Source organism: Panthera uncia, chromosome D4 (genome assembly GCF_023721935.1).
Source record: "Panthera uncia isolate 11264 chromosome D4, Puncia_PCG_1.0, whole genome shotgun sequence".
NCBI classification, from domain to species: Eukaryota; Metazoa; Chordata; class Mammalia; order Carnivora; family Felidae; genus Panthera; species Panthera uncia.
Window position 1 is genome coordinate 60,412,368 of NC_064807.1, and position 12,799 is coordinate 60,425,166.

The 12,799-nt window shown below is 39.2% G+C and overlaps 1 protein-coding gene across 1 annotated transcript in view; it reads right to left on the reverse strand.

Moving 5' to 3' along the window:
- The window catches only part of ERP44 (endoplasmic reticulum protein 44), a 96,482-nt gene that overhangs the window by 16,502 nt on the left and 67,181 nt on the right, over positions 1 to 12,799 (reverse strand). Inside the window, exons 6-10 of the mRNA XM_049635327.1 lie at positions 12,572 to 12,687; positions 9,839 to 9,896; positions 8,144 to 8,260; positions 4,372 to 4,483; positions 3,285 to 3,426 (exon numbers count right to left, since the gene is read on the reverse strand). Of these exons, the coding sequence (XP_049491284.1) occupies positions 3,285 to 3,426; positions 4,372 to 4,483; positions 8,144 to 8,260; positions 9,839 to 9,896; positions 12,572 to 12,687 (545 nt within the window). The remainder of the gene's footprint in view (positions 1 to 3,284; positions 3,427 to 4,371; positions 4,484 to 8,143; positions 8,261 to 9,838; positions 9,897 to 12,571; positions 12,688 to 12,799) is intronic.

Below are 12,799 nucleotides of genomic sequence, written 5' to 3' on the forward strand. Positions count from 1 at the left end.
GAGTTGGACGCTCAACCGACTGAGCCACCCAGGCGCCACTGTGAGTTCCGATTTCTAAATAAATGCCGAGATGCTAGGAAGATCTGGACCTTTCAGGTGGATTTCTGCGTACAACTACTCCTTTCAAAATCCAGTATAGTCCTACCCTCTCATTCTCCGCTACCTCCTACTCTCAGGAAATGATCTTGCTTCCTTAGTCATAGTTAAAAACAAGAACTGGACAGGAACCTCTGCAGTCTTCTGCTGCTGTCACTACCACCATAATCCCTAAACACCCCCTTTCCCCTCTTTCTCACGGGAAAGGAAGAAGGATGCTTCTCATTCCCTCTGTGCTCCTATGGCTCTGCTTGATCAATTAGCCCCTCTGTCTCCTATCTGTTCAATAACCCTTCAATCCATTGATTCCTTCCCACAAGCATTTTTTTTAATTTTTTTTTTTTTAACGTTTTATTTATCTTTGAGACAGAGAGAGACAGAGCATGAACAGGGGAGGGTGAGAGAGAGAGGGAGACACAGAATCTGAAACAGGCTCCAGGCTCTGAGCGGTCAGCACAGAGCCCGACGCGGGGCTCGAACTCACGGACTGCGAGATCATGACCTGAGCTGAAGTCGGACGCTTAACCGACTGAGCCACCCAGGTGCCCCCCTTCCCACAAGCATTTAGTCATGATTAGTTCTTGCACCCTAAAGGGGTTAAAAAAAGAAAAGAAAAGCTAAAACCTCACTTCATCTTATGTGTCTCTGGATCTGTCCCCCTATTTCTCTTTCCCTTTAAAGGCTGGCTTCTTGCAACAACTTTCATTGTCAAATCTTCATCTCCTCACCAAACGGTACTCTTCGATGCACTACAATACTGCCTTTTTGGGGGGCAAATCTAACGGATCCTTCATCCTTATCTTTGGATTGAGCATTCCTTCCTGCTGAAAGTGCTTCTCCCTCAATTACCATAATACTCCTTTCTGGTTTTCTTTCACTTCTGTGATTCCTCCTCCCCCATAGTCTTTTACACATGTTCCTTCATCTGTCCTCCCCTTCAGTGTTGCTACTCCTCAGGGTTCCATTTTCAATCCTGTGCTAAGTCATCTCATCTGTTTCAATAAGTTCAGCTATATCCTTATGTGTTCAAGACTCCACCCTTATCTCCCTCTTGAATCCTGGAGCCACGCAAACTCCCTACTGGAATCTCCTCCTTTTAGGCCCACAGGCACCTCAAAATCAATACGCCAAGAAAGAGAACCCAATACCTTTACCACAAGGCTGCTCCTCTACTCAGCTCCCAGCTCAGTTAATGGCTAACCCACTTAGCAGTGCCAGTCAGATTCCTGGCCATCACTCACAGCTCCCTTCCCCCATTTATTAAGATACCGAGTCCTCCTATTCCACCTACAAAATATCTCAAGATTCCTGCTTCTGTCTTGCCTTAGTGCTACTGCTGAAATTCATTTAGGCAATTTGTTCATTCAGGAATCAACCTGTTGTCTGTCATCAACTCTTGCCCGGATTACTGAATAGTCTGCTGGATTCTGTTTCTACTCACTCTAATTTATTCTCCAGTTTGCATGAGTGATTTTTAAAAAACAACCTCCTGGGGGCACCTGGGTGGCTCCAACTCTTGATTTTGCCTCAGGTCATGATCTCACGTTTCATGAGTTCGAGCCCTGCATCAGACTCTGTTCTCACAGTACAGAACCTGCTTGGGATTCTCTCTCTCTCCTTCTCTCTCTGCCCATCCTGTGCGTGTGCTTGTGTGTGCACTTCCTCTCTCTCTCTAATAATAAGCTTTAAAAAATAAAAAATGAAAACATTTAAAAACCTCCTGATTCAAACCCTTCATTGACTTCAGAGTTTTGAAGATAATGTCAAATTTCCCTAACACATCATGGAGATTTCACGAGCTAGCTGCTGCTTGCTTCTCATGACCTCATCCCTCAGCATCCCGACTCCCACTTATTCAGCCATAGTCTCATGCTTGGTTCTACCAATGTCCCCCTTCTCCAAGCCCTGTCTCCTTTTCCCTCCAGGATAAGCTTCTCCAGAACTTTAGGGCCTGCCTTAGGCATCCACACCTCTAGATCTTGGATCAAGTACCTCTCTGTTGAACTCTGTCAGAGTCCTTATCATATCATAAAACACAACTGCCTATTACCCTATTGTCTCCTTTCTCTATTCGGGTGTGAGTTCTTTGAGGGCAAGGGCCCAGACTTAGTAAACCTTAAACCACTGGTTTATATGACTTGGTTTGTATTACACAAAGATTGTCATATACAAGACGTGGATAAATATGTAATGAGTTAATAGGCTAAATGGTATCCTTTTGAGTGTAGGTAAAGTAAAAACGACAAATATTTATTAGTACTCTATGCTTCATAACACAACCATCCCCTCTCGTTAATTTTCATAACAATCTCAACAGGTAGGTTGTACCACTAACCATATTTTAAGTGTAAAGAAACAAGAACAGAGAAGGTAAGTGACTTGCTCAAGTCAGGACTCAAATCTAGGCTATATGGTAAGGCTGAGAATCTTCTATCAAACAACCACATCTCTAATGAAATATTTAGTAGTGAGTGAGGTAGTTTATTCTGCAATAAATAGAGGATTTCAGATCATCCTCTAACTATGCAATTTTAATCTTTGGACATAAAAAAAGGGTATTTAAATAAATTTAAAAGAAAAGGTCTAATTTGAATTAATACCTGTGTTGCTTAAAATTTTCAAATATGAAGAAACGTCTCCTTTTTTAACCACTATATTTAACATCTCAGAAAGCTCATAAAAATTTAAAATCTATGGTAGTTACAGGTTTATATGTTTATTAATACTATGAATAGCTGAGAATGGATTCAGAAAGCTTATCTGTTCTTGGAAAGTTTCATAGCCGTATACCCATAGAAATGCCTAGTCATAGCCATCTTCAAGGTCTTTAAATACCACAAACGAGCAGCAATATTACCAAGTACCTTTAAGATGACCTAGGATTATAATCTACTTTCTTTGACATGCTGACAAACACCAAACAACATTCAGAACTAATTTCTGGAAAAGCAAAAATTTTCTTTTCCCAAGCATTAGGATCATGTAATGCTGCATTTCTATAGGAATATATCATAATTCTCAGTCAATCATACTACACTCTAGAGTGAAAAATAAAACCCCAGCTATCCAAATAACAAAGTATTACTGGTTCAACATAGGATTATTTAAAATATTCAAACAATGGTTTTAAGTTCATTTTTGAGACACAGATCAGTAATTAAAAAAAGGGGGAAAAAGAGAATACTTACAATACATCCCTGAAGTCTCCAAACACATACATATGCCTAAAGCTGTCAATAGCTATGACAGGGCAATCGGCTGGAGTTTTCTGTATGTGCAGAAGAGGATGTCTAAATTTGTCACAGTCAGCATGTAAAAAGTTTATGGTACCTTTATAAGAAATAGAATTTGGAGACAGATTAGAATTTTCTTGATCATATTCTCATAAGATTACAAGTTCATGAAAAGTGACAAATAAATAATGAAATGAAAAATCAATATGCTTTAGAGTATTATAGATCACCAAAACTACAACCTAAATATTACAACATTTTAAAAAGGTAGAATTTTAGTGCCTAGGGCAGAGTAGAATTTCCTTAGAAATTATATGAACTCAACCTGAATATAAATGCTATGGTGACCTTTTTTTTTTTCCCTTGAATGGGCAATCACCTACCCATCTGGGTTTTCAGCAAGTTCATGAAATTGACATACAAGCCCTTCTCAAGGAGCCATCTTCATTTCATCAAGGATGCCCTTCCAGTCCCTACTGGTTGACATTTAATGTAATTCAACCCCAAAATATTTACTATGTGACCAGTAAGGGCGTGGCTGTATACAATGCCCTAACTTTACTTTGTTCTGACTTTCTTCTCTAACTACAGAGGGAAAGTAGGTGATAATTTCATACTCTTTTCTGATGGTTTGAAGAAGTCCACAGAGAACTACTCAATTCTCTTTCATTTAGAAATAAATGTTAGACTGTGTAAGTCTCGAACTTACATCTCTGGAACTATCCATTAGAAAGGGACCAGAAGAGTATGAAGATGCTGGAATAAAGTACATAAAACTAATGTTGTCCACCCATGACCCCACTTTTCATGCTATTTTAGGGAGCCAATAGAGTCATGGTTTAAAAAAAAAAAAAAAAGCCACCGCTTCATATTAGCTCCACTAATGCCTCCCACCCCCGTGTTTACATGTAAATTCAGGGGATAAGTAGAGTTAACATTACTTATTAAACTCTTAACCCAAATACGTTTACGTTGATATGAATGTAATGGGGGAGGGGAGGGATAGAAGAAAGGCTGAAAATAAACACCTTAATCTGTCTACCTTTTTCACTTATTAATTGTCGGGCTACTTCATTCTGGAATATTTCTAAACTTTCCGTATCTTCTTTCATGTGGAAGAGTATGAGAAAAGGCAGTCCTTCTTCTGTCAATTCCTGTATACAGAAGTATTCAATAAGAATGATCAGGCCTCTCCATTGTTCTAGGTAGGAACAATTTGAACCCAACCCAAGTAACACGTGTAACAGCTGCAACTTCCCAGGAAAAGAGGGTCCAGTGGTGTAAAGAAACATTAGCCTCGATGGAGGAAGGAAGCCTTCTGCCTTCTACCTGAAGTTCCCAGGCACTCAGAGGACAAACATGTCCTGCTCTAGTGCTGGAACTCATCTGACTTAAAGTAACCACTGGGCTGGTCTATCAGTTCCCTTTGGCTGAAACCAGGACATTTTAAACATGAGCCGACCAAAGGAGGAACTATGCTGGTTCTTCAACAAGATGTGGACTTTAGGGTGGGGGAAACAGGATTAGTATTTTCAGTCTTCAAAAATAACACTGAAAAACTAAGTGGGTATACCAGCAACAAATCTAATTGGCAAACACACATTTATTTTAAGGTCTGTTGCAAAATCCACTCCACTCACAAGAGAACGACCCTAAGCTGAAAAGTGTTTGATTCAGAGTAAAAGACAAAAACCCCCACAAGACAGCCAGTTTTCAATACACAATGTATCGACATTATTAACACCGCTACGTATGTGTATGTTTTGTACCTTGTATACGCACATATGCAAAAACGCCTTGAAAATTACTGAGTGCTTTAAGAACTTTTATTATTGTTATTGAGAATAATCAAGAGAAATGTGATAAGTAGACAGCATATTTTCATCATTTATTCTCTCTGACAAATGCTAAGTTTGGACTGATAAGTCCAGAAAGGGCCTCATAATAAAATTATTATAATAAAATTATTTCTATCAACTATCCTTTTGCGTGTCTCTCTGTCATTTAGAAATTGCAACAGTAGAAAACACAAACATCCTTTATCCTAAAACAGTGCAACTGGAACCTATCTTCTAGGACAAGAGCTTGCTTGTGGTTTCTATCTCCGTGTTTAAGCCCGTTACACTTGTACACAGAATAATTAAGCTTCCTGTCACATTTACCTTTATATTTAAAAACATTTTTTTAAATGTTTATTTATTTTTGAGACAGAGACAGAACACGAGCAGGGGAGGAAAAGAGAGAGAGAGACACAAATTCTGAAGCAGGCTCCAGGCTCTGAGCTGTCACCACAGAGCCAGACATGGGGCTCGAACTCACAGACTGCAGATCGTGACCTGAGCCAAAGTCACTCAACTGACTGAGCCACCCAGGAGCCCTATGTTTACCTTTTAAAAATTGAGATGTAATTCACATACCATAAAAGTTCATCATTTTAAAGTGTACAATTTGGTAGGTTTTATTACAAGGTTTTCAAACATCGACAGTACCTGATTCCAGAACGTTTGCATCGCTCCAAGAAGAAACTCCACACTCAATCACTGGCAGTCCCTGTCTACTTCTCTTGCCTCCCAGCCCCTGGCCCCGGGCACTGCAGTGATCTTTCAGCAAGCTGATTTACAATTTCTTCCTCACTTTTTATCTCTTTAGCTCACATTTTTTTCATTCTTTCTCTCTCTCTCTCTCTCTCTCTCTCTCTCTCTCTCTTTCTTTCTTTCCCCAACCCATTCATTGCTTCTACTACTCCCACAGTTCCATCTTTGGACTTCTCTGCTCTAGCCTGGCCACTTCAACTAGTTCAACAACCTCAAGTACCACTATATTTGGTCTCTTTTATTTCCAAGCCCAGTTCCAGTCCTCCATCCAAGTCTGGATTCCCACCCACCTCTTTATTATCTACACTGTAAAGTCTAACCAGTGCCCTCAACACTCAACATTAACGCACAGGCCCCTCCTCTTACTTCACCATTTCCGTGGGCCCTTCTATTTCTCTTTCAGCCCTTTTGTTACAGAACTGAAAAGCCTCTTCTAGAAAGTCATCCTGGATTTCTACTCCATTTCCGCTAAAGGTAGAAATGAACACTGTCCTCTGAATTCCCAGAACATCTCCCAGGGCCCCTCATGCGGCATGCGGCGTGTCTTTAATGTTACATTATCTGTACGTGCTAGCTCCTGGACTGAAAACATCTTAAAAACAGAGACTCTCATTTTGCTTCTCTTTTGCTCACAGATTACTGTACACGGTAACGTGCGATCAGCCTATGACTGCATAAATGAAGACACATGTTGTTGAATAAGTACCAGTGAAATAAGACTCAGCGGTCACCTTTTAGAAAAGTTAAGAGCGAGGAGGTTAAAAGTAAAAACAAATATAACATGCGGCTTTGTAACACTAAGCAAGAGGTGGATGTACCAACGACCATGAGGAGAGAAATAATGAATAGACAAGCAGTTTGAATACATCCATGTCACTTAGGTCGCTATGCCAATTTACATACATTAACATAGTAGCCGGTAGTTTATGCTGCCTAGGCTTCCCTGTTCACCTGTGTCCCCACCAACACATTCTTTATGAAACAGGTATCAAAAGATTCAGGAGAGGGATATCAAGACAACCAGCTTTAGAGGCTAACAAATCTTTCCTCACAGTTTAAATAATTTGGGGTGGTTGGTTACAACATGTAATAAAAATCCAAAGACTTTTAAATGTGTCAACTATTGTGGAGGTGGGGAGAGGAACCCCTATTTGTTGTTTAAGGTTTTCCAGGTCTACACCTTTCAACTCTTTTTGAAACAATTCCTACAAGAACAACGAGAGCAGGTGAATAATCGGGACAAGTTACTAACTCTTTCTAAGCCTCTGAGGAGTAAATAAACTAATGCAATAAAAAATTGTATTCAGCTAAACAAACCCGAAGCCTAGAGAACTGAGCAAAGTAGCAGAGGTGCTCATAGGATAAACTAGGAAAGAGCGCGAGCGAGCTTTACTGAACGTCACTTCCCTGGGGCAGGTATTGTCCGAGGCTGCTTCTGTGCCACCACTGCAGAGCCGAAGCACTTGGGACAAGACAGCGTACAAACTGCAAAGCCTAAAATATTTACCAGCTGAGCCTTTACAGAATTGCCAATCTCTAAGTGGTGGTTGTATGGGTGTGTTCACACTTGATAATTTCTTGAGCCGTATATTTAAAATCTGACCTATACAATTCTAATTCTTTAACATGCAATGCACAGCTCTCTATGTACGTCATACACCTAGGCCTTTGTTATTTGCTCCTCCAATCTTAGGCTTTTGTGTTTTGTTTCTGTGAGAGTTATAAGACTTTAGATGGACCTAGATCAGGAGTATGGGATCACTGATGTCAGTTACATGATAACTGATAACCGCTGTCATGAGTACGATGAAAGAGAACACAAGTCCATTCTTTTAGGGTAGACAGGAATCGGGAAAACCTTTTTATGGCAAAGGATTATTCACTGTATATAATTAATTGTAACCGAAATCTGCAGCGCACTGCTTCTAAAGGCACCCCCTTAACCAAGAGGGAGTATCAGAATCACCTGAGAGGCCATGGTCAAACTTATTTTCAAGGCTGTAGTCAACCATTGCTATGGCAGGAAATGCAACAGAGGGGTTCTGGGACAGTAAAGGCAAAGAACCACTGGCCTCTTTTTGGAAATGGCTACAATATAGTTCTGTTCACTGTACGATTTTTTACAATTGGTAAGTCTGTAGTAAAACAGTAAGATGTCTGGAGGAACCTTGGCTCTTTCAGAAATCTGAATTCAAGATAACACACATTAGAAAGCCATACCTCTCCATTTTCAAACGTTATTTCTCGAACAAGAGGAACGCATTTATCTTGAATCCAATTGTAAGTCCCATCGAAATTTGTCATAGATCCCAAGTAGACCATATCTGGAGCAGAATGCTATTACAAAAGCAGGGGGAAAAAAAATTAAATGAATCTAACCTGTGTTAGTAAAAATGCACTCTCTAAGCCATCTATGACCCAGAAAATCTACAGGGTATACAAAAAAGAAAAACAAAACAAAACAAACAAAAAAAAAAACCCAAAAACGAAAAATCATGAAACTTCCAAGAAAGAGAGCTGTGTAAAAAAGCTGGTAAGTCTGTATTTATCAGAGACCTAATTATCCAACCTGTGATGTCTAAGCCTTCTGCTTTTCCTCCGATTTGAGTCAATTAACTATTTATTTTTACCAATGGCAGGCAGGCATTGTGAAAAAGAATCACCCAAATGAATTGATTTAGCTATCCCTTAGAGCTGAAAATGTTAGAAGAAAATGTGGAAACTTCCAGGAAAAAGGCCTTAAGAAATACAAGATACTATATAAATCTAAGGCATAGCTATCTCTAATATTACCTACAATATCTCTTTCCACATTCACTCAAAATCCGTATTTATGAAGTGTTTAAAATGATGACAAAAACATTAGCTACCATTAACTGAGTAAACTTACTGTGTCAAAGCACTGTTTGTTGTAAGCACCTTATATGTGTTGACTCATTTAATCCTTGAAACATCCCCCAAAGGCAAGGACTATTATTATCATGGCTATTTTTATGAATGAACAAACTGAAGGTCAGAGAAGCTAAGCAACTTTCCCAGAGTTATACACCTAGGAAGGTGGCAGATTTGACACGTTAAACCTGAATCTCATTCCAGAGCCTGTGCGCTTAACAACCAAAATACACAGTGAGACACTGCACTGGATTCTGATAACCTAGAGATGGTCACACTATGGAACCTACTATTAATGAAATAACAGGCAAATACTTCTCTGAATTTGGAAGAGGAAATGAGCTTTCTAAGCAAAAATTTCATTCATATGACTACATGAAAATTAAAAACTTCACTGTATCAAGACACTACAAACAACATTAAAATAAAAACCATGAACCAAAAAAATACCAACAATTTTCTGTTTGCACGTGTGTGAAAACGGCAGTGACATACTGGTAAGTCAAACGAGAGGACACGAGATGACACAGACTGTGATTTTTGCCTCTTGGTTGTGGTTACCATCATCTGGACTTAAGCAGCTACTTCTAAGTTTAGACACTTAACTTCTGAGCCACCTAGCCGCTCCTTATTAGCTGGCAAGTATCAGGTTAATTTACACCCCAGAAGACCTAGGAGCTTGGCTGGTCTGACTCAGGTAGGAGTGGTGATCACAGACCACTGAAACATTGTTTTGCATTTGCGTCTTAAAACGAATGCAAAACAGAGAGGTAGATCTGGCCTGGGGATAGGAGATCTTTAGTCTCAGCTCGGCTACTAAATCCCTATCTGACTTTCAGCCTGTATGTCCCCATCTTTAAAAAGTTTGGATTAATAGAAGAAGATGCCTTAAGGTTCCTTTTATACTCAAAGTCTGTGGTTCTGTGAATTAAAAAATATGAATTATAGATTATAAAACATATAGATCATACCATACATTTAAATTACACTTAAAATTATACACACTAAGAAATAGCAACTTACCCCTGGTGGTTTGTAGATTATGTTGTCTCCACTATATCTTTCTGGTTTTGAAACAGCTCTGATAGGAAGAGAGAAGTAGCGATACTCAAGAAAAATAATAGCAGTAATATACTTGAATGAAACAGAATTGGCTAGCTGTTTTGCCATGTATTATAATGACTTGAAATATATACTTGTCCATCATCTTTCCTACTTATAAGACTGTGCAATACCAACAAAACCATATATTTAAAGGAAAACTTTAATCCAAGGCACATTTTTTTAAAGGAAAATTTTAGTTAGCTGTTTTTGCGACTCAATATTTTATAAATTTAGAATGGCAGTTTTAGCACTAAAAAGCTATTTTTGACACCAGCCTGTTTCCAGTAACTTGGGGTCAAGGTCATTGATGTGGTCACATAGATCAATCAATTACAAAAACACATTATTTGCTTGCAAGTCAGACAATCATGAATTCTCTTTTTACTTTTTAAAACCAAAACTTATAAAAAAAAAAAAAAAGTAGATGAACTGAAATAACCTAGTTATTTAGTTCCACGACAACCAAATTTTTTTATGTGTTCACTGTTTTTTCCTATGCCTTGTACAGTATATACTCTGGCACAAAAAATGTGTCCATCAATATTTGGTGATTGAATTCTATAACAAATTCCAAGTCAAATGGGTAACGTTTTTTCTAAATTATATTTGGATTACTTGAACAGATTTATCTCCATTTTCTAACTAGAGTAGTACAGGAGAGAGGTGCAAGGGATGCTAGCTGAGACTGATACCAATGGAACAAAAAGGAAGAACACACTTCACTCACTCATTCGTTCGTTCATTCATTCATTCATTCATTCCCTATTCACTATGTGCTTCCTTTGTATCAGATATGGTCTTGGCACTGGGTACACAGAAGTGAACAAAACTGACAGTGCCTGTGCTCTTGCGAAGCTTACGTTTTGGTAGAAAGAGAGACAAGCAAATAGATACATTTATTTTGGGTGATTGAAACCAAAAAAAAAAAAAAAAAAGTGCTCTGAAGAAAACTAGGTGGATAAAGGCTAATAAGCTGGATGACAGCAGTGTTATTTTTTAATGTTTATTTATTTTGAGAGAGCAAGCGAGCACACCCAAGCAGGTAATGGCAGAGAGAGAAAGAGATAAAGAGATAGAGAGATAGAGAGATAGAGAGGTAGAGAGAGAGAGAGAGAGAGAGAGAGAGAGAGAGAGAGAGAATCCCAAGCAGGCTCTGCATGGTCAGTGTAGAGCCCTCCAAGGGGCTCGAACCCACGAACCGTGAGATGGTGACCTGAGCCAAAATCAAGAGTTGGATGCTTAGCCAACTGAGCCACCCAGGCTTCCTGGCAGTGTTCTTTTATATAAAGTTGTCAGGAAAGCTCTGGGGAGCTGGTGTCTAGGAGAACAGGAAGGGCGAGGGCTCTGCTGCCTTCAGTGTGCCCGCAGTGTGTGAGGACGCAAGCAAGCAGCCCGTACAGCTGGAAAGCAGTCATGCGAAAAGCAAGGCAGGGAGGAGTTCCTTTGTTATTTACTCCTACGTTGATCTCCAAAAATCACTGATAGTGTTTACAGCAAAACACACACACAAAATCTACAGAAGCATTAAAACAAGGATGAAGGTCACAAAATGGAAAGGACACACTGTGCCAGAAACCTGGGCTCTACTCAAGATAGGCACCAAAATTAAGTCTAACAGTTATTGGCCAAGGAAAAGAGAAATAGTACTCCAAAAAGTCAAAGTATGGTGGAGAACACCCCCAATGAAAAGAAAGGGGAAGAACTACTGAATGATTCCACTGAGAGAGAAAGAAAAAAAAAATAGGAAAGTCAGAGAAATCAGAATGATAAGGAGCAAACCAGGGGGATTCAAGGTAACACAGTGCAGACATAGCAGAAAAAAAACAGGGTAGTTGAGTGTCACATCCTTCAGAGAAACTGAAGAGGATTAAAGATTGAAAAAAAAGCCCACTGGACTTAGGAATTAAGAAGCATTTTGTGACTGTGTGGAGTGAAGTTTCACGAGAGTAATGAAGGTAAAGTCGGCTTCCAAAAGAGTAAGGATTTTTCACTGGTTAGAGTTTAAGAAATTCAAGGTAGCCTAACATAAACTAGTCTTTGAAAACATTTGGGAATGAAAAGAAAGAGACAGGATTATAGCTCAAGGTCTGGAAAGAGAGAATCATGTTTTTTGGAAAAAGAAAGCAGTTCATGAAAAGGGTCAGGGTGAAAACATGAAAAAGCAAGGACAACTGATGGATGAAAGCCACAGAGGTTCCTGAAGGGATGGTTACAAAGACACAAGTAAAGAAGTTAACCTTGGGAAGGAGGACTCTTCCTCTGGGACAGGGAAGGGAGAAGAAAAGGTGGTGGAGAACCTGAGATTAACCAAGACAACGAAACCCAGTCTTCTTAATGAGAAAGACTGGGAGTTGTTTCAGTTTGGAAACCCCACAAGTTAGTGTTTTGTGTTAGTAAATGAGCACGAGAGGTAGTTGTTAACTTGTCCATTCTTTTCTGCTCACCCATATTCTGGAGCAGAAGATGGTACAGAAAAAAGAATAAACAGAACTCTTAAAGAGGTCAGACAGGTGTAAGGAAAACTGGTTGGTGACTTTATGGGAACTGAGATCATCTCCGGAGAGTTCATCTTCAGAAAATGACCACACACAACAAGAATCCAACATGGCAGCCAAGCTGACCCACTGACACACTCTCCATTAAGATACTTACCCAAATGCAGAAAGAAAGGCACAATCGTCGTGCAAAATATTTGCTACTCTTTCAAAAACTCTATAGTTTTCTGAATCCTTTTGTTCAAAATAGCCAATGATATTTCTTTTGCTGCGCTGTAAAATAAAGTGATTATTTTGCAAACATATATAGTGCTATAAACATATTATTTCATTCACCCCACTGTTGTTCAATTACGTATAAACGGAGTAAGACTATAAATGCATA